This window comes from Penicillium hordei (genome assembly GCF_028827395.1).
Source record: "Penicillium hordei strain IBT 12815 chromosome Unknown utg000002l_segment0_segment0, whole genome shotgun sequence".
Lineage (NCBI taxonomy): Eukaryota > Fungi > Ascomycota > Eurotiomycetes > Eurotiales > Aspergillaceae > Penicillium > Penicillium hordei.
This window is the reverse complement of record NW_026623143.1, coordinates 2,313,787-2,334,244: the sequence shown is the minus strand read 5'-3', so window position 1 is coordinate 2,334,244 and position 20,458 is coordinate 2,313,787. Positions and strand designations below refer to the sequence as shown.

The window sequence follows — 20,458 nt, the reverse complement described above, 5'->3', positions numbered from 1 at the left end:
AGGTTCAAAGAAACAAAAGAAAATCCAATTATCAGGTGCTGGATTGAACGTCAAGTCCCAACGTATATGTACATGATTTTTCCTCCACACATGTCTAGTCGACCAAAGAAAAAAGATAACCCCATTTACTCGTAGATCGACACAACCTTGCCGTCCTTCATCCGCGCAACCCGGGACTCCTCAGCCTCCTGGTTCTTGCGCTGGTAGTGAGCCACGACATGGCTCAGGTCGGCCTGCGAACCAGGCGAGACGTTGTATGGAGAGCCGGAGTTCATCATACTAGACAAAAGGGAAAAAGGTACAATTAGCACAACAAGAAAGAAAAGCATTTCCGGAGCAACCAGATCACATACTCGGGCTGTCTGAGGCTAAAAGCCTCGGCTGGACCCTGACTGCCGAGCAAGTGGCGGTCAGCAGCAACCTTCTCCATGATAGCGGTGTGGATAGCGTTGCGTTGCTCGAAGACCTCCTGAGAAGGAGTCCACTTCTCGATGAGGTCGGAGATCCAAGAGGGCGAGTCGGATTCCTCGTTTGACTTGCTAACGTTATAGAGGATGAAGGCGGAGGCGATGGAGCCACAGGTGACGTAGAAGCTGCGCTGTTAAGTGGACATGAAAGGGTTAGCCAGGTGGTCGTGGGCCATTGAGACATTTCTTTGCCCTGCTACCAGACTCGGGTCCGGTCGCGGTCGGCGGGGAGAGGAGCTTACGCCGAAGCTTTCGTTCACGGGCTCATGGGCAGCGTGAGAGCCCCAGCGGCGCTGGGTACGCAGCAACTGCCGCGTCGAAAGAGCAGATCGTCTGGCAGCGAACATTGTGTAGAGGGAAGCAATTGGTGATGATCGATGACCCTTTGGGGAGCGATGATAGGGCGAGATGGAAAGCGAAAGTCGATGACACGTGATGTCCGTATTGGGTTTAGGGCAATCCTCTATTCTGGTAACTCGTGGACAACATCTCGAGTTATTAACTAAGTTAGTTAATAGTTTGTTACATGTAATCTATTATTATATATTATATGGGATGATAGTTGGATAGAATTATGTTTTTGAACTAGAATTGATTCGATATTTTTGTTCTCATATATCTTTTGGAGATTAGAAGGTCAACCCATGCATACAATTTAGTATCACACTGCAAGACTATAATTAATAGCGACTGTAGTACTACTCTGCACGATGTACAATGTACAATGTACAGATAAAAATAAAAATCCAAAATTAAAGTGCAGCCCGATCTACTTGACATACAAAGTAGACAATCATATTATGTCAATATACTGATATGTCAAAAACCTCATCTAGTAATATGTGTTGTCCGATACCAGCCTCACTATTTGTCAAGGCTAACCACACTAATTGAGCGAGATACATCCTTTCGACATATCGCCTCATTTTAATTCTGACATATTAGTGCCTGGCTCTCAATTGAACATGTCAGTCAAGTTTTCCCCACTAATGCCTTGAATCGCCCGAACCCACAGTTTGATGCCCAATGTCATGGCGTCTCCCAACTGGTCTCGCTTCGGTTCAGAATGGAATATGGGTGGATTCGGATCTTCTCTGTGCCCTCAATTATTCGATAATCCCTGGTTCTCGCGTCTAATTGATGGCCCTCTCGCACATTGGGGGTTGTGGATGGGTATCAACACACTAAGGGTCGGTCCGCTATTGTGCCCAGACAACGTTGGGATACTAATTTTTGAGAGATATTTTTTGAATTTCTTTCGGGTTCAACTTTTTCTTTCCTTTTTTAATTTCCTAGGTCATTTGGTCTTATCCCAAAAATATCTACATTGTTTTCGCGGATCTTCATTCGTGCCCACTCTCACAGTCAGAGAGAGGCTTCAGGTCTCTGCCCGATCAAAGTCACTTTGGCTTACGCTTTCTAAATATTCTAAAGTATTAATACTTCTCAACTATAGTCGACTTTTGGGCTATATCTTGAGGCATCGCCACAGGGCTGGTTGCAAATGTACAGTGCAGTCATCCCCATATGATCGGAACTATCACTCATGCTACATTTAGTACATTGATCCTATTGGTAACACGTCTCTCAGAGGCAAGAAGACTTGGGCACGCATCACTCTACCGCAATGGCCGCGGGCAGCAAGAAGGCTAAGGCCAAAGACAAGAATGGCAAGGCATCCACCAAGAAGGTTAAGAAGGGGAAGAGCCCAGAGGTCACAGAGACTCAGACAACTACGACAACTCCTGCTCCTGGCAGCCCTGAACTCACGGCGCAGGAACCAGAGCAAGTAAAAGACCAATCTGTTGTTGACAATACAGATATCGAAGTAAAGACACCACTTCCTGTATCAGCATACGAGGTATTCGACGACGAGGCTACACCTCAAGACAGTTCCAACCCTGTCGCAGAACAAGAAGTACCTGTACTCGACAACCCCGTATCAACATACGAGGTATTTGACGACGAGGCTACACCTCAAGACAGTTCCAACCCTGTCGCAGAACAAGAAGTACCTGTACTCGACAACCCCGTATCAACATACGAGGTATTTGACGACGAGGTTACACCTCAAGACAGTTCCAACCCTGTCACAGAACAAGAAGTACCTGTACTCGACAATCCTGTATCAACACCCGAACTACTTGACGACAACACTACACCACAAGACGTCCCCGACCCTGTCGCGAATCCAAAATCACCTGTACTCAACCCCCCCGTATCATCATACGAGGTGTTTGACGACGAAACTACACCCCAAGACATCCCCGACCCCGTCGTGGATCAATCATCACCTGTAGTCGACAAGCCTGTTGACGAAACACTACCCTTGGACGCACCACCCTTGGACGCACCACTCTTGGACGAGCCAAGCTCTACTCAGCCTCCAACCGAGAACTCTGGAAACAAAGAGCCGCCCGTGGAAGAAGCAAGCTCGGCTCAGCCTCCTGTCGAGGACACTGAGATTAAAGAGCCACCCGTGGAAGAAGCAAGCTCGGCTCAGCCTCCCGTCGAAGACACTGAGATTAAAGAGCCGCCCGTGGAAGAAGCAAGTTTGGTTCAGCCTTCCACCGAGGACTCAGAAGCAAAGGAGCTATTGAATGACCATACCAAGCAAGATCAACCCAGTCAAGTCGAACACTCTGAGAAGACTGTAGTCTCATCACCACCTGCTGATCCATTTTCTCCTGTGGCCGCTTGTGTGCCCTTGCCTTCACCATCCTTGACTGAAGCACGGTATATGTCAAGTCCTTCCCAGGATAACCAACTTTATTACGCTGGACAATCAGCGTATTCCCCTTACGCTTCACCCGTCCCCTACTCGGCGCCAGCACCTTACGCGTCACCAAGCGCCTACGCTTCGCCAAACCCATACGCTTCGCCAGTACCGTACGCTGCCTCCCCGGTGCCGTACGCTTCGCCAAACGCCTACTCCTCTCCAGTACCCTACGCATCACCTGCGCTCCACGCCCCGGTACCGTACGCTGGTTCCCAGGTGCCTTACACTTCATCTACACCTTACGCTGGTTCTCCAGTACCTTACAGCTTACCGGGACCCTACGCTGGCTCTCCGGTGCCTCACGCCTCACCAGTAGCTCATACTGCGTCACCGGTGCCCAAAGTCAGCAGCCCTCTTGCACGTTCTCATTACCCTCAAATGTCTCCAACTATATCACCAACTGCAACTCCCCCACCTCAGAATCCACCAGCTGCACCGATGGCTCCTTCAGAAGCATCGCCCATGGCCCAAAATGGACATGGACCGTATCCTCTCCAATCTCCTGTCATGAGCTCTGCTGGAATGGTACCTCCTTATGGGCATTATTCTCCTCATCATCAATCGGAGGCCCATTATATGAACCGGAGCTACAGCATCCCAGATCCATCATATTCAGCATCATACCAGGCCCTTCAAAACCTGTCCATGGCAAATGGCCATTCTCTTGAGAATGGGTCTCCCCCAGAAAATGACAGTGAGCACATTGAGCTTCTTCAACGTATCCAGTCAGCCATTCCAGACATCAACCGTCTTCTTCATGGGTTCCGCAACACCCACAGCAAGCTATCGAACCGGGAGGCTGAGATGAGACACATTGGAAGCCAGCACGACCAAGCTTTGATGCACAAGGACTACTACATTGAAGCTCTGCAAGCTCAAATGAAGAAGACTGCCAATGAAAGCGCTGAAGAAGACGCTAAGTTGAAGCATACCATCAGTGAACTGCGTCTCGAACTCGGAGATCTGCAAGAGAAGCAGAAGGACCTTGAAGATGGCCTAGCTGTCCACCAGAAGTCCAACGAGGAGCTTTCTGAAACTAAGGTCGAACTTGAGGGACAAATCAATAAACTCAATGAAAGCATCGAGGAGTCAAAGGAAGCCCACGAGAAAGAGTTGCAGGCCCAGAAGGAGGCACAGGAAAAGGCTCTTGTGGCACAGAAGGAAGAGCTCACTGAATTGTTTGAGGAGATCAAGGCCGAGGATGAGAAATCGGCAGCCGAGAATCTGGAGACTCGCGAGCGCGAACTTCGCAGTGCACACGAAGCCAGCCAAGGCGAATGGGAGAAAGAGAAGGCCCAATTGCAGGAATCCTTTGAAACCCAACGCACCGAGCTGGAGGCCACCAAAACCGAAGTGACATCCCAGATCGCTGCTTTGGAATCCAAAGAGACCGAGTTGCAAGCCCGACTCACCGAACTCGCATCGACACGTGAGGAACTGGCAGCCAAGCTAGCAGAGCTGGAAGAAACCCACCAGAAGAACGCCCAAGAGTCGGAAGAACTTCGACAAGGCCATGCTAATGAATTGGACTCCTTGCGACAATCCCACGACGAACAACTCGCTGCTGCTGCCAAAGAATTGGACGAAAAGATCGCAGCCCTGGAAGCTCACTTCAATGAGAAAGAGCAGGTTTGGACCTCGGAGCGCGCTGCCTTGGAGCAGCAACTCTCCGAGAAAAATAGCGAACTTTCCAGTGCTGAGCGAGAGAAGGAGAGGTTGGAAGGAGACAATATTGTCAAGGAGCAGCACCTTCAGCGTGCGGTGGAGGGCATGCGACTGACTATCGATAACTTGGGCTCGGATTGCGACAGGCTGAGAAAGACACTGTCCAGCCTGGGAGAGGCCACTGACCTCAGGAACACCAAGGGCGATCAATTCTTGTAAGTGAGCCTTTGATGCCCTATGGATTTACGATTTTGTTTCTTTTTGTTTCTTCTTCTTCTTTTTTTGGTTTTCGTCTTTCGAAAGACAAGTCATTCATTCTCGATATTTCCTTTGTTTGAACTGCATCAGTGCACAGCGGACATACATTCTCTTATAGACTCATGTTGATAACGATAAATGGACACGATCTAATAAACACTTTCATCTTTAGCTTGGACTGCTTCACAGAGCTCTCACAGCTCATCCACAATCTATCCAAAGAGCATTTCGGATATCTCCCCATCGATCCCCCAAAAGACATCCTTTCCAAGATTCCATCCGAACTTCCACCTTTCCTTGACAATACCCCAGCCTCTCGCGAACTCCGCTGTGCCTACATCCAGCACATCATCTCAAAAACCTTAACCTTCCGAGTCTTCCAACCCTTCCTCTTCACCCTGGGCCGACGATACGACAAAGCGGACACCTTCTTCCAGATGCTATCCATGGATATCCGACGCAAGTCCGTCCGGCGCGAGGCTTTCTGGCGCCAGCAAACGCTGAAAGCAGCCTACACGACCTCAGATGCCAAACAGTCAATCAACGTAGCCGCAGCAGTCATCGTCGACGAAATCATCGACCACATCAAGCACTTCGCCGATCCCAAGCACCTCGACTCCCTCCTAATCGGCGTCCGAAAGATCGTCAAACTCGCCGCCGAGACATGGAGACACGCACGCGTTGAACGCGAGCTCGTCCTCGCCAGTTTCCCCGCCCCAGACGCAGAGAGCGTCTCGAATGAGGGCTGGGTGGAGTATGCTGCCAACAAGGATCAGAAACACACCGCGTCAAACGAGCCTACTCGCCATGTCGTGCTGCGCACCTTCCCGCGTATTACGCGCGAGGCTGCTCATGAGGACTTCGCTAGCGATGAAGAGAAAGCTACTCCGTGTGTTTACTCGCAGGGTGTTGTGCTGTACTCCGATTCACCGGTTATTATGGGTCGGCTTCAGGAGTTTGCCAAGAAGTCAAATGACTCGCTGGTCACTGATTCGCCTCCTAAGACGCCCTTGGGCGCTAAGGGAAGCGAGAAGTTGTCGCCGATTGATGTTTCCTCTCCGAAGGTTATGACTGTTCGGTCGGCTCCTACGAGTCCAGGTGGGAAGGGTCAGTTTATGAGGACGTGATTTTGGTTTTGGTGACTTCGATGTATTGTTTCTATAGCGGCTGCGCCATTCTTTCATTTGTTTTTTCTTATGTTGTTCCTTTGTCTGTTCATCTTTTGTTTTACCGCCCATCTGTTGTGAGATTTTATTGGGAACGTTTCAGCGGATTTGGATTTGATTCTTCTTATGTTGTCTTTATGTTTGAGTATTTATAGCTTTGTTTGAAGATTGTATGTAAACAGCAACAATGTTAGCGAGTTAGAGAGAGAATAAGACCACTTTGTACCTGCATCACGGTTTCTAGCTAGCTATAAAACCAATTAAATTTATAAGCGATATATTATTTAGAGATAGTAAGGATAGGAAAAGGTTTAAGGGTTATATTTATAAGCTAACGTATTTCACCACCGAGTGGCCCACCCCAAAACACCATAGTAAATGCGATATTTTACAACCTCATATAGCAACAACCACGTTATTATTTGATTCTATTATCACTCGATAGCTTTTGATAAGGATTTCAAACACTATATATCAATTTTAAGAGAATCGAACAACTATATTATCACGGTATCAAAAATTACGTTACTGAAAGCTAGAATCAAATATAGCGTAAACCTAAAGTCATAAATATTTTCTAAACTCCCTAGAGAAGCTAGATATCACCTAAAAAGGTATTTAGCTATAAGGAAAGCTCTATATAGACTATCGTTGTTGAGATATCAAGTTATAATTTATCGCATTTACTATGGTGTTTTGGGGTGGGCCACTCGGTGGTGAAAGAGGTTATATCGCGGCCTAATTAATTAGAAAGCGACGAAATAGAAGATAGTAACTATATCGACTACCGAGGTAGAGCTTCTAGCTCTAGCCGAAGTAGGTAAAACGATATAACTAACATATTCGGTAACCACTGTAAGCAAGCCGCCAGCTTCAAAACACATAGTAAATGGGACAAATTACAACTTGATATCTCAACCACCAAAGTATAATTTTAGTTCTATTATTATTCGATAGGTATTGATAAGCATTTCTAGTAGTATATCACAGATTCGAATAAATCAAAACCCTAGATTAGTATGGTATCGAAAATTACATCTCTAAATTCGAAAAGTATATATATCTTAGTCATTAATTTATTTAATTTCCCTAAACTCCAACAAGTGGCTAGATATCATATAAAAAGCATTAGAATATAAGAAAAAGCTCATATAGTCAACCGTTGTTGTAATATCATATTGCAATTTATCGCATTTACTAGTTACTAGTAGCGCCGAGTCCTGAACGTATTCCACATGCGAGTTGCGCAGCCCGATACATATAGTAAATGCGATAAATTACAACCGGATGTCTCAACAGTACTTACCTATGTGAACTTCTGTTATAGCCTTATGCTTTTTATATAATAACTTGATTCTCTAGGACGTTTAAAAAAATAATCACGCCTTTAGGATTACGATATATATTTCCCGGTTCGAGCTGCGTAATTTTCAATACAACAATAATGCCGCTTTTCAATTTCCTTAAAACTCGTATTTCTCGCTCTCGTATTTCTTGCTTAAAAGACTTATCAATAGCTATCGGCAAATAAACATATAATAGAAAGGCGTTGGTTGTTGAAATGTAAGTGTAGCATACATCGCATTTACTACCACACGCATTCCACTATTCTTTTTACCTACAAACCATTTCAGCTTCAACTCCATAGTTTTAGTAATTCAAACATGTAGTACATACGATCGTAGATTGTGGACATTTATCTTCCCTGAACACTCTCTATAAATAAATCTATTGTGGAAAATGGCATGTATTTAATCACAGGCCACTGATATGTCCTTGCAGTGTGTCCCCGCAAACCCCGAAAAAGCCATTGGTATGATACTCGACTGCGGCGTACTCTTCTGCTCTAATGAATAGACCGGCCTAGCCACTCAAGGGACCCCCATGAGTGCGCATGTTCTATACCGAGAACCGCTTTACGACCCTTGAAGGTCAGGCGGAAGACTGCTTCGGCTTTCGCGTAGTCTTTGTGGTAATAGAGAGCACGGCCTAGCCATTCAAAGGAGGTGAGTGTTTCCTCATTATCCATACCAAGGACCATTTTACGACCCTCGGCAGCCTGACGAAAGGCTTCTTCGGCTTTGGCGTAGTCTTCGTGATAATAAAGAGCTCGGCCTAGCCACTCAAGAGAGTAGAGTGTGCTTTCATGTTGTTCGCCGAGAACCATTTTACGACCCTCAACAGCCTCGCGTAGGGCTGCCTCGGCTTTTGGATAGTCTTCGTGCCAATAGTGAGCCCGGCCCAGCCAGTTAAGCGAGGTGAGCGTGTTTTCACTGTGTTTGCCGAGGACCATTTTACGGCTCTCAGCAGCCTCGTGGAAGGCTGCTACTGCTTTGGCGTAATCTTCAAGAAAATATAGAGACTTTCCCAGCCACTCAAGAGTGGTGAGTGTGTGTTCATGGGCTGTGCCAAGAGTCTCTGTACGACCCTCAAAGGCGCGGCGGAGGGTTTCTTCGGCTTCGATATATTTGTGCTGCTCACATAAAGTTTCGCCTAGTTCACTAAGTCTTATAAAAGTGTCTTCAACGCTAGGAGCAGGATTTATATGTCGTTGCTTCAGCCAGTCGCTCTCGAGAACCCCCCGAGCGGATAATCTGGACGAAGCATCTGGGGCCATCGTGGCTCTCATGAATTTTCGAGACTCCTCACTGAGCGTTTGAGCGATTGGTGAGGTAGGGAATGGAAGTTCTCCTCCGCGGACATACTTCGGCAACCCGTGTGGATCTTTCAACGTGAATGGGAATTCGTGGAAAAGGATGTAGAATACCATCACGCCGAGAGACCAAATATCAACCTTTGTCGAGTATCGAAAAACCGCACTGGTCTCATCTACTCTAGGGGGGTAGATCATTTGCACCTCTGGCGCAAGGAATAACCGTGTTCCCACCATCGACCGAAGGCTGCTATTTTCTTTGACACGTTTGCTGAAGCCGAAGTCGCCAATTTTGACCCACCACTTAGGCCCTGGTTTCACTATAAATATATTCTAGTTTCGTTAGCTAAACACGTCTCTTTCGGCCTGAGATAGAACTTATTCACCTGTGGCTTAAGATCACGATGCACAAATCCATTCTCATGTAATTCCTGAAGACCCTCTGCAATCTGAAATGTAATTTCACGGGCCTCAATTTCAGGTAACGGCATTTTCAAGCAAGAGCCCAGGTCACCACGCTGGAGATACTCCATGACAATGAAAACAGAATCATCATTTTCATACCAGCCAAAGTATTCAACAAACAACCCATGGTACTAAAGAATTAGCGAAAATTGAAGAGACAGTTTAGTGGAACATACTTTTCGTTGCGAAAATTTCGCGATGGCCTCTAATTCTTTAAAGAAGTCGATGCCGTCAGAAGACAAGCTTTTTCTGCTGATCTTTTTCACAGCCTGTAGCTCGCCCTGATCCTCACTTGTCAAGCACTTGTGTGCCCAAATACTTCCATATGATCCACTGCCCACTGGCTTCTCTTCTTTCCAAACCTCCTTTTTCTCCTCTCGTCTCACGATTCGGCGTCTGGAATCGCTCGACTGAAAGGTGAAGCGATAGACCAAATCGGATTTGAACTCCACCCGAAACTTGGTATCGGTCACCAAGTCTGTGAGAGCTGACTCCATGTTGGAATATGGACGGGCAGCAGACGTATACAACATATAAATCGACGGGTTACCCTGAGAGAATGTCCAGGTGCTGTGCGGCTGAGATGAGTAAAAACCGCCAAGCACTTGGAAAGGAACCATTGGGTCGCTCTCGGTCAGCTCCACCTCCACCCGTCCTCCCACCCGTCCTCCCACCCCGCGATTAGCTTTGAATTCGTTTGCCTGCTGGGTTGAACTTTCTTCATCTCGAAGCCCATAAAGGAGCAATGGAGCCTGTTTCTCTCGCATTTGCTGCTTGTTCCATGGTGGATCTTTGCATTAAGTATGTCTCCATCCTCGAGCAAAGTCTCAAAGGCCCATACTTGAAACGTTTGTTCCGACTGACCTGTTAAATAGATGTGGGAAGGTTCTTTACTCGCGCTGCCAGGCGTATAGAGAAGCCGAACGCGAAGTCGCAAATGCTATTATCTACATTGAGGGCTATTGGCTGAAGATTGAGGATCAAGTCACCACCCTACGCGAGATATGGCATGGGCTAGACGAACGTCTCCAAGTCCATCAAAATTATGTCCTGCAAACGCTGCAGGAAATTCTAGAAAGCGCAGTACACACATTGGACAATCTCTTTTGGGAACCCGATAGCACGTCGAAAATCGAGAATCTCGTTGCAAAGCAGGGGCAAATCAAGCGACTCAAATATGTGGCTCGTGGAAAGAGATCTCTAGAGCGTGTTATCGAGCAACTTGGACGTTGGAATCGACAGTTTGACCCCTCCTGGATCTTGCTATCCCGTATTTCTCTACCGGTCATTCAAGAACAGCTGGCGAAGAAAGAACAGAGTGGTGTCAAGTCCATAACCCCTATTCGAGAGCTCCGTGAAGCCCACGAAAAAAGCAAAATACCATCTCATGATTCCTCCACATCAATTTTTCTTGATGAAAATTATACGATCACCGATATAGAAGAAATCCCATTAACTACCGCCTCAACCGGATTGGCACCAAATGGCATGGTTGTGATAATCGACAAACACACGATACGTGAAAATGCCGAATTCAAAGCTATCAAAAAGGACATCCGAGATCTAGCTACAATCCTGTCAAAGGCCGATCCTGCATTTTCTTCATTGCTGCCTTGTCAAGGTGTCATCGTTGCGAAAGATCAAGCCTACTTTCGCATTATCTTCAGCATACCAGAAGAGTTGACATTCGATCGTCCCTGTAGCCTTCGGTCTTTGCTTGTGACCACCGAAGCCTACTCTCTTAATGAACGATTGCATATAGGCACATCACTGGCTCGATCTGTTGTCTTTCTCCATGCTTCTCGGATCGTACACAAAAGCATCTCGCCAGAGAACATCATCATACTCCCCTCGGCTGCGGGTGCTCTGGAAACACCGCTACTAGTTGGATTTGAGCGCTTCCGTTTCAATGAGCAGCGAACTAACATGGCAGGCGATAATCTCTGGGAAAAGAATTTGTATCGGCATCCCGCACGACAGGGCCTTCACCCTGAAGAAATCTACGACATGCGTCATGATATTTACAGCACCGGGGTTTGTTTACTTGAACTCGGGCTGGGGAGCTCATTTGTAAATTACTCGGACGATCAAAAAATTCCCAGCGCAAGACTTCCAATCGCGGATATGTTAGCTGCGAAGAACAAGCGGAAAGCGGCAGTGGAGATCAAATCTGTGTTGATCAACTTGGCCAAATCCTATCTACCCCAGCAAATGGGTAGGATTTATACGGATACGGTTATCGCATGTTTAACATGCCTTGACCCCAGCAGTCCGCTTTTCAAAGACGAAAGTGAATTTGAGGATGAGGATGGTATTCTCGTTGGGGTGCGTTATATTGAGAAGGTAAGTTCATCATGAAGGAAAAACATCATCTATCACTAACGGAGTGGCATAGATCTTGTTTGAATTAGAAAAGATCCGAGTCTAGAACCAGTCGCCCAATCGAACTTGTTAATTCAGAGACTTAAAAAGAAGCAAAAAAGGGAGAAACACACAGTATTCGGACTGAGGCTCATGAGGAAGAAGCTTGGGTGAAGACTTCTCTTGATAATTCATTTCGATACCGATTCTAGTACATCCGACCGTTGAAAACAGGGCTTCCCGTCCGCTCAGCCGTACTTACCAGCAAGACAAGAGATAGAGAGTCTAGGAAGACTTAGAGGAAGCCTAGACTCTCTAATCAAATGCCGCAAACTTCTTGACTGAAACGGACCAGTGGGTACTATGCCTATGTACTAGTCCGGTTTTGTGCATTATACTTGCTGGCCCTTTCGACCGGGAGTATCAATCTGCATGGCATGGCCTAACCAAATACGAGAAGAGGAAAAAAAAGTATCAAGTGTTAAGCAGGATAATTCTTTTCTACAGCCACCGCTCTTTTTTCGACGACTGGAGAGTCCGTTACCCCAAGGTAGAGAAACGAGTAACAGCTGGCCAATGACATGATTACGTTGTAATAGGAATATAAATATAAATAATTGGCTTTTAGTTACTCCTTTCTCCACCTTGGGGTAACGGAGTCCTTATTAGTTTGTGATGATGGTATAGATGCCCGATGTTGACAACTCTAACTAAAATGACAAAACCAGCTATTTCAACAATCTATGCGGACCTCGATGACTAACTGTATAATACCCTGGTTTCTATATGTATTTGGACTTGGTATTCGACAAGTCTCAGCGCATACTAGATAGTTCTCTTCCTCTCCTTGCGCAATTCAGAGATTTCCAGTGCACACCTATCTTTACAGTAGTCCTACTGGCCTTATCTCCAACACAACCATACTCTAACGCAACTTTGCCGGGGAACAGAAAGCACCCTAAATGATTCCCTATAGGAAGATATATCTTTTAGACGACTTCTAAATTTTATTAAGAAATCGAAAACTCTGGTCTTCTATATAAGGCTTACTATAAACCAAATAGAGGGTAACACCAGTTTTATATCTATCTGTAACCCTATCATAATTTACTTGTTCATCCATTTCGGCACGGTTATGTATTCCATTCTGGTAAGCTATATCACAAAGGGGAGCAATGCATCGCCAGCGGCATGCATCCCCTAAATGAGTTGAATGAAGCTATTTGGCAATGAACGAAACCAGAGATTGAAGAGTCCAACTGATACCCGCGCAGATCCATCCCCCAGCACAGCATTCAGAATTTCAGACATCTCACCTCTTAAATCTGGCTAACATGGTCAGCGACAGCGCACTTCCAGTCGTCAGTGCCATAGTAGATGGTGTATTCGTCATCGGGAGAGGGACCGGAAGACAGCTTCTGGCCATATTGCCAGAAGAGATCAGCAGCGTTGGTAGTCAGGGCAGTCTTCTGCCACTTCACCGAGGCGGAGCAGTGGTCGTTCTTGATGCCATATTCCTCGAACAGGCAAGGCTTTCCAGCCTTATCGCAGATCTTGGCATGGGCCTCGATCCACTCATTGCCCCAGGAGTTATCCTTGATACCCCCTAGGATGGGTTAGTGTGCTGTGTGTTTAGGATTCTCAGAGGCAATTCTTACAGTCGGCCACGTAGAGGTGGTACACTCCAAAGTCAATATCCGGGGCGGCAAGGTTCTTGGCGAAGTCGCTGCCTTCGGAGGTACCGTAAGGGTAAGAGCCATCCGATCCGACAGTTAGGCCCATGCCCTCTATATCACTGGGTTAGAACATATTAACGGTTTTGTACATATTGAGGACACGAACCTTCACCGGTAGTAACCATGTGGTTAGAATCGAGGGACTTGATGTAGGCGGAAGTCTTAGCTACCCAGTTGGCGATGATGTCGGTCTTGCAGCCCGAGCAGCGAGGCTCATTAGCCAACTCCCATGCAAAGACAGCAGAGGAAGTCTTGTAGCGAGAGACAACGGCCTTGATGTACGCCTGGTACACACTCTGGATCTTCGCATTGGTGTACCATTCCGTCTTGCTGCCACCATAGGCATTGACGTAGGCATCCATGCCACCATAATCATCCCAATAATTCACAAAAGGAATGATAAGCTTGATGCCGTATTTCTCGGCAGCGGAGACAACGTAATCAAGACGCTTCAGACCGTCAGCACCGGTGTTGATAGTAGTAGTACCTTTGGCCTTGTCGTGGAGCTGGAAGTAGACAGTCCCAGCCTCCGGGGCGGTGTTCACATCGTTGAAACCCCAAACTCGGAGAATCTTGAGACCGGACTCCTTCAGGTTTTTGAAGACGGAGTCAACATCCGCATCGTTGGTCTGGAATGGCAGCCAGTACGAGTTCGTTCCAGCGAAGTACTTGGTCTCGCCGTCAATGTTGAACTTGCTACCATCCACCTTGGCAAAAGAGCCGGTGCCAGTGGCGCGAGGAGTGCCTAGAGGGGTGGATGAAATTGTAGACGAAGCTGGAGACACGGTAGGTGTAGGCTGTCCGGTTATAGAAACAGCAGTCGAGAAAGTTGTTCCTGCGGCCGAGCTAAGCGCTGAAGCTGCTCCTACCGCAGATAGAATAGCAAGGGAAGACACGGAACGCATTCTGTGTTACAAAAGAGTGACGAGGAGTGAAAAGGTTGTAGAGAATGTTGTTGATCTGGATATGACTGGAATTGAAGGCATTGCGAGCTCCTTTATATCTCCAGACGGAGACTATCCTTTCGTTGATCTCTACTCAAGGTTCACAAGGCCCCCTTGAAACTCTAGGTCAATAATTTTTCAAACGAGAATCATTGTGACAACTTGTCGAAAAGAATACGGAGTATCGAATAGCACATGCAATATTCAATATACGAAGTATAGATCGACAGTTATGGCCCGGGATTATCGGGGGTTTCAACTTATGCGCTGACATTGTTCTATGAATCCCGCCCCACTGTAGATGGATTCGTACTAGCTAGTGTTAGTCCTTGAAGGAAATTAATTTAAACAGTCAAACCCACTTCAACCCTACTCGGGTCGATGAAGGCGGAGCTCCTGAGATTCTAAACACACACCCGTGCCGGATCGGGTAATTTCCGTCTAACGGGGCGTAAATCGAAATGAACCGGAAGCTTAAACGGGAGTTTTGAACGTGAAAATCACAGATCTAAACCTCAACGGTCAATCTTTGAAGTCGTTAACTGAATTCCTGACTCCCGGGACCCCTGTCAGCGCATGAAAAGGAATGCGGACCCTCCGTACGGCAAGAAATTCCCCCGGATTACCGCTCAAGGCGTTGAAGGCGTTGCGGAATGCGGGGTGCATTATTCTGAAGATTTTTTTTTTTAAAATATCCTTCATAACATTGTACGTAGAGAACAATATTGATTTCCAGCCTCTTGAGATTTTTAAGGAGTGGATATAGGGTTTGAGACATCCTCGTGAAGTCAAACACCGAACTTTGGTGCGAGAGACCCCACCGGCTGTTTAAATTCCAATCTAGAATCAGACAACGTTCTATAATTTAATCGGGCTGGTCGGATATCAGGTATTGTCTCAAATAGACACTTATATTTTAAGATTATGGGGAGTGGTAGAGTAATCACACTAGTCAAGAAAGCCACATGGTTAAAAATCTCGATTTGGCCACAGATAAGGAGGGAAATGGTCTGATTGCTGTAGAATATCACGGCCATATTGGGTGGCATTGGGTGGTATCAATGCCGAAGAAACCCCACGATGCTGACCCTCGATGCTGACCCTCAAGGCGAGCAACAACAATGTGGAAATTGAGCAATTCGTGTAATCAAAAAAAGTCTCACTTTCCGGGCTTGGAGTTATACTCAGGTTCAATAAATTATATCGAGCTTCGCGAGTATAAAACCTCTCGACCTAGCCTCGTTTTTGGATACTTCATTCAAGCGATCAGTCTCTCATTCTTTTTTTTTTAACTCATTCTTTGCTTCTCACGTTCTTTACTTCTCTCATTTACATTACCATCTTCCAGTTCAAGATGAAGTTCTCCCTTTCGTGTGTTGCTGCTTTCTTCGCGGCTACGGTGCTGGCCACCCCGATCCCCAACGATGCGCTCGCCAAGCGAGATGATCGTGGTCACTACTCTGTCCCTGGCCTCGGATGGCGCAAGAAGGCGATTCTCGATGCTGGTGGCAACACTCTTGATATTGCCATTGCCATGCTTGAGATGTAAGATTTCAACCATAGCATACCACTATATAATATTGACAGTCAATCATAGTGCGGATATGAACACCGGCCACTATCCCTATGGTGACGCCAAGACCTACGACGCATCGAATTTTGGTCTGTTCAAGCAGAACTGGGGTCTGCTCCGCGTCTGTGCCTCGCGCTACGGCTTTGTTGGAAAGTCCGAGTCGCAGTGGAATGATGGAGCGGTTCTCAAGTGAGAAAACCCTAGATGATATAATGATTTGAATGACAACTTACCTTCCGAAAGCTCCAATGTGCATGCCGACGTCGCCTCCCGCTGGGACTGCCAGAACCACTACGGCTACGACAAGTGGTTTGCTGGCCACCGTAACGGTGCTAGTGGACTGGAAAACCCTTACACCCAGGATATCCAGAGTGAGTTTTCAAAGATATGGCTACAATTGTGATAGCGACGCTGACCCCTTCGCAGACTACAAGTCGGCTGTCCAGTGGATTCAGAAGCAGATCGACAGCAATGAGTCCTACAAGACGGACGATACTCGCTTCTGGGTTAGCGTTGTCGCCATCTAGGCAAGATGCGGATTTGAGCCCTCCGCACCTTTGGATTCTATCTACAGTCTTCGCTCGCATGATGGATCTGAATCTGGTTGCGTTGACCCATCCAAAATTGTAAGTAATATGGCTGTTACCTAGTTCTTTTGTGATCGAACAACACCACAACGCTATATGAGGGTGGATTTGGCGCGGAGAATGGCCTACTTAGAGTGTATAAATAGAAAACTATGTAGTTATCAAATGTTATTCTTGGTACCGATATATGTCTTCTCCGTCTTTATGGCACCCAATGGGGGGGCTTTCTCATCGGATTCTCAAGTTGAAAGTTGACCACATTGTGACATGAGCAAAATATTCAACAGTCAGTATTGTAGATTCCATAATAATAGGAGCGCATGACACTTGTGCACGAAGAATATAGTTTTCTATATCTAGTAGCGAGGCTCTACAGTATTGGATTCATCATTAAACCAATGATAGGCGACAGAAGAAAGAAAGATAAAGAAAATAGGATCAAATGTATATGTATATATAAAGGAATATAGGATTAAAAGGAAAAGAAGGAATCGAATATTCGGAAGAAGTGCTGATATATATAGTTAACGAACTCCGCCTCCACTTGTAACATATAGGTTGAAATTTGATGTACTCTTCCGCTTGAGGGCTCTGGTTAGATGAGTCTGATCGGTACGATATCCTCATCTCATACACCGAGGATATGTTTGCGAAAATATGTACATTAAAACTATAGATCTGACACTATGTAAGATGAGGTAGATGTAAAAGCAGCCTGTACAATGTGCGTAAATGGGTATCAAAAGGGAATGACTAGAGCTTTGCCTCAGTTCCAATTGCATTCCGGCGCATTTGCCGGGACGATACATCGGCAGGCACCGGAGCCGCGGCATTTTGGAACAGCTTTCGCCCAACAAGATCAGACATGGTAAGAACGCGCGAGGAAACAGTTGCACCATCCCGACGGTTTTTGCTGTGAAAGGTTAGTCGTATACTGGCGGAAATGGTGTGATTAGAATGGACTCACCCCTCGCGACGGGACTGTGCAATCAATTCAACAAAGTCCCACAGTCGACCACCAGCCATAACCTTCCCAGTATTCTCGTCACGCCGGGGTGCCCATTCAGGAGCCAGCCTGAGAGATGGACCGGCACGCGATCCTTTGTTCTTCGCAACCAGGATAATCCCCTCTTCTTCAAATCGTTGGTAAGAATTCTTGAGGGTCTCTTTGTTGACAGCCTCGAAGTAGGAGAGGTCACCTTGGTGGTATAACGTTTTACCGAGCTGCGTATGTGAATATTAATGAAATGGTCGGTATCGGCCGGGGGAAGAAAAACTCACAACCTGAGCACTATCTTGTGCTTTCTTAGAGTCGATCCAAACTTCCTTCGGTCCATCGAGAGGCGGCGTCAGCCCAAGAAGGGACACCGAGCCAAGCCAAGACGCCTCGATGAAAGGCCAGATAAGGAAGCAGTAGAAGTCATAGTTCTCGCGACCGCATAGTCGCTCTGACTCGCTCAATTCAACGTAAACTGGTGTCTCAGACTCGTCACGGGTGATTTTGATCACATCATCCTTCTCCAGCCCACGCAAAGTTTTATCAAAGTTGTGAGCCAAGCCCTCAGGCGGGAAAATGAATTCACCGCGGAAAAGCTGAGATAGAAATGAGACCTGTTTCTTTAAATCCTCATAGGTAATTCTTTGATTGGCAGGTCCGCCACCTTGCTTGATCTTTGTGTACATAGCCACCGACACCAGCGCTTCAGTGATAAAAAGGTGAATGAGCATGTTCCGGTAAAAGGAAAGTTGGAAACGATCCACCGCATAGTATGTTGGCTCGACTAGACCTGAAACCACACCGACGAGTTTGGGTCCTAGGACTTCTAGCGCACGGTCGACAACTGTCTCCGTTGGCGAGTGATAGAAATGTGCGACCCTGCCACCTTTGGCTCGCACCCGGTCGCAGAGCCAGTCCAATCGGCGTACTAATTCAGCCTTTCCGACTCCCCGACCGCGTAAAGTCAAGAGCACCGTTCCCACAAGGGCGGTTGGCATCATCACAGACACGTCGTTGATATCGGACAGAACCCGATAACCGAATGTTCTTAGAATGCGTCCTCGATCAGTATAGCTAAGTTTGTTATTGATATCGGTTCTGGGGCGATCTAGTCGCGTAAGCTGCTGGCCAATGAAATCTCGAAGACTCCAAGGCTCGTGGAAACGAACATCCACCCGGCCTAGCTTTAGGGACAAAACCGAGGATGAAGAAATGAAATCAGCCAAGTTCTCCTTTGCTTTCGGTTGGCCAAGAAGCTCGCTGATATATGACCTAGAGAATGGGTCAATGCCAGTGTTCATCGAAAGGGTTAGAGTGCCAGCGGGGTGTCATACTCAGTCTCAATGACCTTGTCGTATTGAGTGCTGACGGGACAGATGATGAGGTCTTCAACTCGACCTGATAGTATACTGTCCATAATGAAACTCAATATTCCAAACTTAGGTGAAAGCAGTTTTCCAGTTCTGGACCGACCGCCTTCAATGAAGCATTGAAAGTTGAAGCCTTGTTGAAGGAGAGTATCGATATAAGCTTGCACGACAGTATTGTACAAGGGATCGTTTCCAAAGCTGCGTCGAATCCACATAGCGCCTACACAAGGTCAGTAATAGCTAAAAGCTAATAAGAGATAGACTTGCAACCGACCTGCATGTTGTAAGAAGGCGCCCAGCAACGGGATATTGAGATTGTCACCCGCGACGATGACTGGCAAAGAAATTCCGAGACGGTAACAGATAAGCTGCAGGGAGACATAGTCCACATGGGACTTGTGACAAGGCAGGAAAACAATCGACTGCTTCTTCTTGGCAGCAGTTTCGGCTACAGATCTTAAACGTAAGACTTCTTCGCTAGATACGTGGATGCCTAAGGTGAAGTATCGTTTAGCATCGACTCGTGATAGAAGTATAGCAGAGGAAGTTTACCTTGATGGTACGCGCGAGTCAAGAGCTGTGTGCACATATAATAAGCACTCCGAATAAAAGTTTTGCTTTCCATCTTGCAAATCATGTTTTCCATCATTGTATCCACAACTTCCCGAAGATTACCTTCAATCTCAGCCCGGCGACGGGCCCGTTTGTCGTCCAGTGTTATACCTTCATTGATTGCCAGCAATCCTTCCTTCTCTTCGACCACGAGTCGACCATTCGCTAATTCAGTGATCTTATTTTGTAGAAGCAGGCTGCCCAATATGGAGGTCTTCATCCTTTCGGAGAAGCCTGAATAGAAGATCGGTTGGCCGATAGGTTCGTCATATGCACGCCAGCCCGTGCCGGACATGTAGAGGCTCACTTCGCGGAGAAAGTCGAAGGGGTTCTCTCGAAATCGCGCCATATGACGGACAAGGTTGCGTTCGGTGATTTGTTCATCTTGGGTTTCCGGACCTCCAGTGAAGCCTGACGGGTGGATTGTCAACTGTGAGTTGATAATTTCCAGATCTGGTGCCGAGTGGTCATCGGCAATAGCCGACTTGCGAGACGGCATTTTAGAAGGGGGCAGGGCGAGAATGATTATACTTCGGGTCAGCTCACGAAAACAAGGCTAGGTCCATGGAAGAAAAGGAGAAGAGGAATTTGATGGGAAGCTCAAAAGCGAGGAGGTGCGGGACCGAATCATAGCTTGAACACCCTCCAAGCTCTCAAGCGCCAACCAAACGGTAGATCGCCCCCCGGATGTTTTTCGGATTTCCCCAGGAATGGGCCGAGGCAGGTCACGTGTTCTTGGCTGAGCTGTGCCCGGAGCTCTCATCCCACGTTCCTCAGATGTTGACGTGCATCTTGCATTGAGCTTATCCATCATCTTTAGACAAG

At 46.9% G+C, this 20,458-nt stretch overlaps 7 protein-coding genes across 7 annotated transcripts; 3 read left to right on the top strand and 4 right to left on the bottom strand.

The window, feature by feature from the left end:
* Positions 1-125: 125 nt before the first annotated feature.
* N7537_004184 (putative NADH-ubiquinone oxidoreductase 178 kDa subunit) lies at positions 126-814 on the bottom strand (the record flags this gene model as incomplete). Its single annotated transcript, XM_056895241.1, has 3 exons — positions 126-279; positions 354-598; positions 710-814. The coding sequence occupies 3 exons, from the start codon at positions 812-814 to the stop codon at positions 126-128; spliced, it is 504 nt and encodes a 167-aa protein (XP_056754989.1).
* A 1,280-nt stretch (positions 815-2,094) lies between these two features.
* N7537_004183 (uncharacterized protein) lies at positions 2,095-6,296 on the top strand (the record flags this gene model as incomplete). Its single annotated transcript, XM_056895240.1, has 2 exons — positions 2,095-5,126; positions 5,342-6,296. The coding sequence occupies 2 exons, from the start codon at positions 2,095-2,097 to the stop codon at positions 6,294-6,296; spliced, it is 3,987 nt and encodes a 1,328-aa protein (XP_056754988.1).
* A 1,885-nt stretch (positions 6,297-8,181) lies between these two features.
* Positions 8,182-9,950, bottom strand: N7537_004182 (serine/threonine-protein kinase; the record flags this gene model as incomplete). The annotated part of the gene is made up of 3 exons (XM_056895239.1): positions 8,182-9,321; positions 9,375-9,584; positions 9,630-9,950. 3 exons carry the CDS (start codon positions 9,948-9,950, stop codon positions 8,182-8,184), a joined length of 1,671 nt encoding a protein of 556 aa, XP_056754987.1.
* Positions 9,951-10,198: 248 nt separating this feature from the next.
* Positions 10,199-11,881, top strand: N7537_004181 (uncharacterized protein; the record flags this gene model as incomplete). The annotated part of the gene is made up of 3 exons (XM_056895238.1): positions 10,199-10,254; positions 10,329-11,796; positions 11,849-11,881. The coding sequence occupies 3 exons, from the start codon at positions 10,199-10,201 to the stop codon at positions 11,879-11,881; spliced, it is 1,557 nt and encodes a 518-aa protein (XP_056754986.1).
* Positions 11,882-13,133: 1,252 nt separating this feature from the next.
* On the bottom strand, positions 13,134-14,455 carry manF (putative endo-1,4-beta-mannosidase; the record flags this gene model as incomplete). The annotated part of the gene is made up of 3 exons (XM_056895237.1): positions 13,134-13,420; positions 13,473-13,601; positions 13,657-14,455. 3 exons carry the CDS (start codon positions 14,453-14,455, stop codon positions 13,134-13,136), a joined length of 1,215 nt encoding a protein of 404 aa, XP_056754985.1.
* Positions 14,456-15,848: 1,393 nt separating this feature from the next.
* On the top strand, positions 15,849-16,594 carry N7537_004179 (uncharacterized protein; the record flags this gene model as incomplete). Its single annotated transcript, XM_056895236.1, has 4 exons — positions 15,849-16,039; positions 16,092-16,256; positions 16,311-16,438; positions 16,494-16,594. The coding sequence occupies 4 exons, from the start codon at positions 15,849-15,851 to the stop codon at positions 16,592-16,594; spliced, it is 585 nt and encodes a 194-aa protein (XP_056754984.1).
* Positions 16,595-17,407: 813 nt separating this feature from the next.
* Positions 17,408-20,132, bottom strand: N7537_004178 (lysophospholipid acyltransferase family protein; the record flags this gene model as incomplete). Its single annotated transcript, XM_056895235.1, has 6 exons — positions 17,408-17,567; positions 17,622-17,878; positions 17,936-18,923; positions 18,986-19,241; positions 19,296-19,514; positions 19,574-20,132. 6 exons carry the CDS (start codon positions 20,130-20,132, stop codon positions 17,408-17,410), a joined length of 2,439 nt encoding a protein of 812 aa, XP_056754983.1.
* Positions 20,133-20,458: the final 326 nt, after the last annotated feature.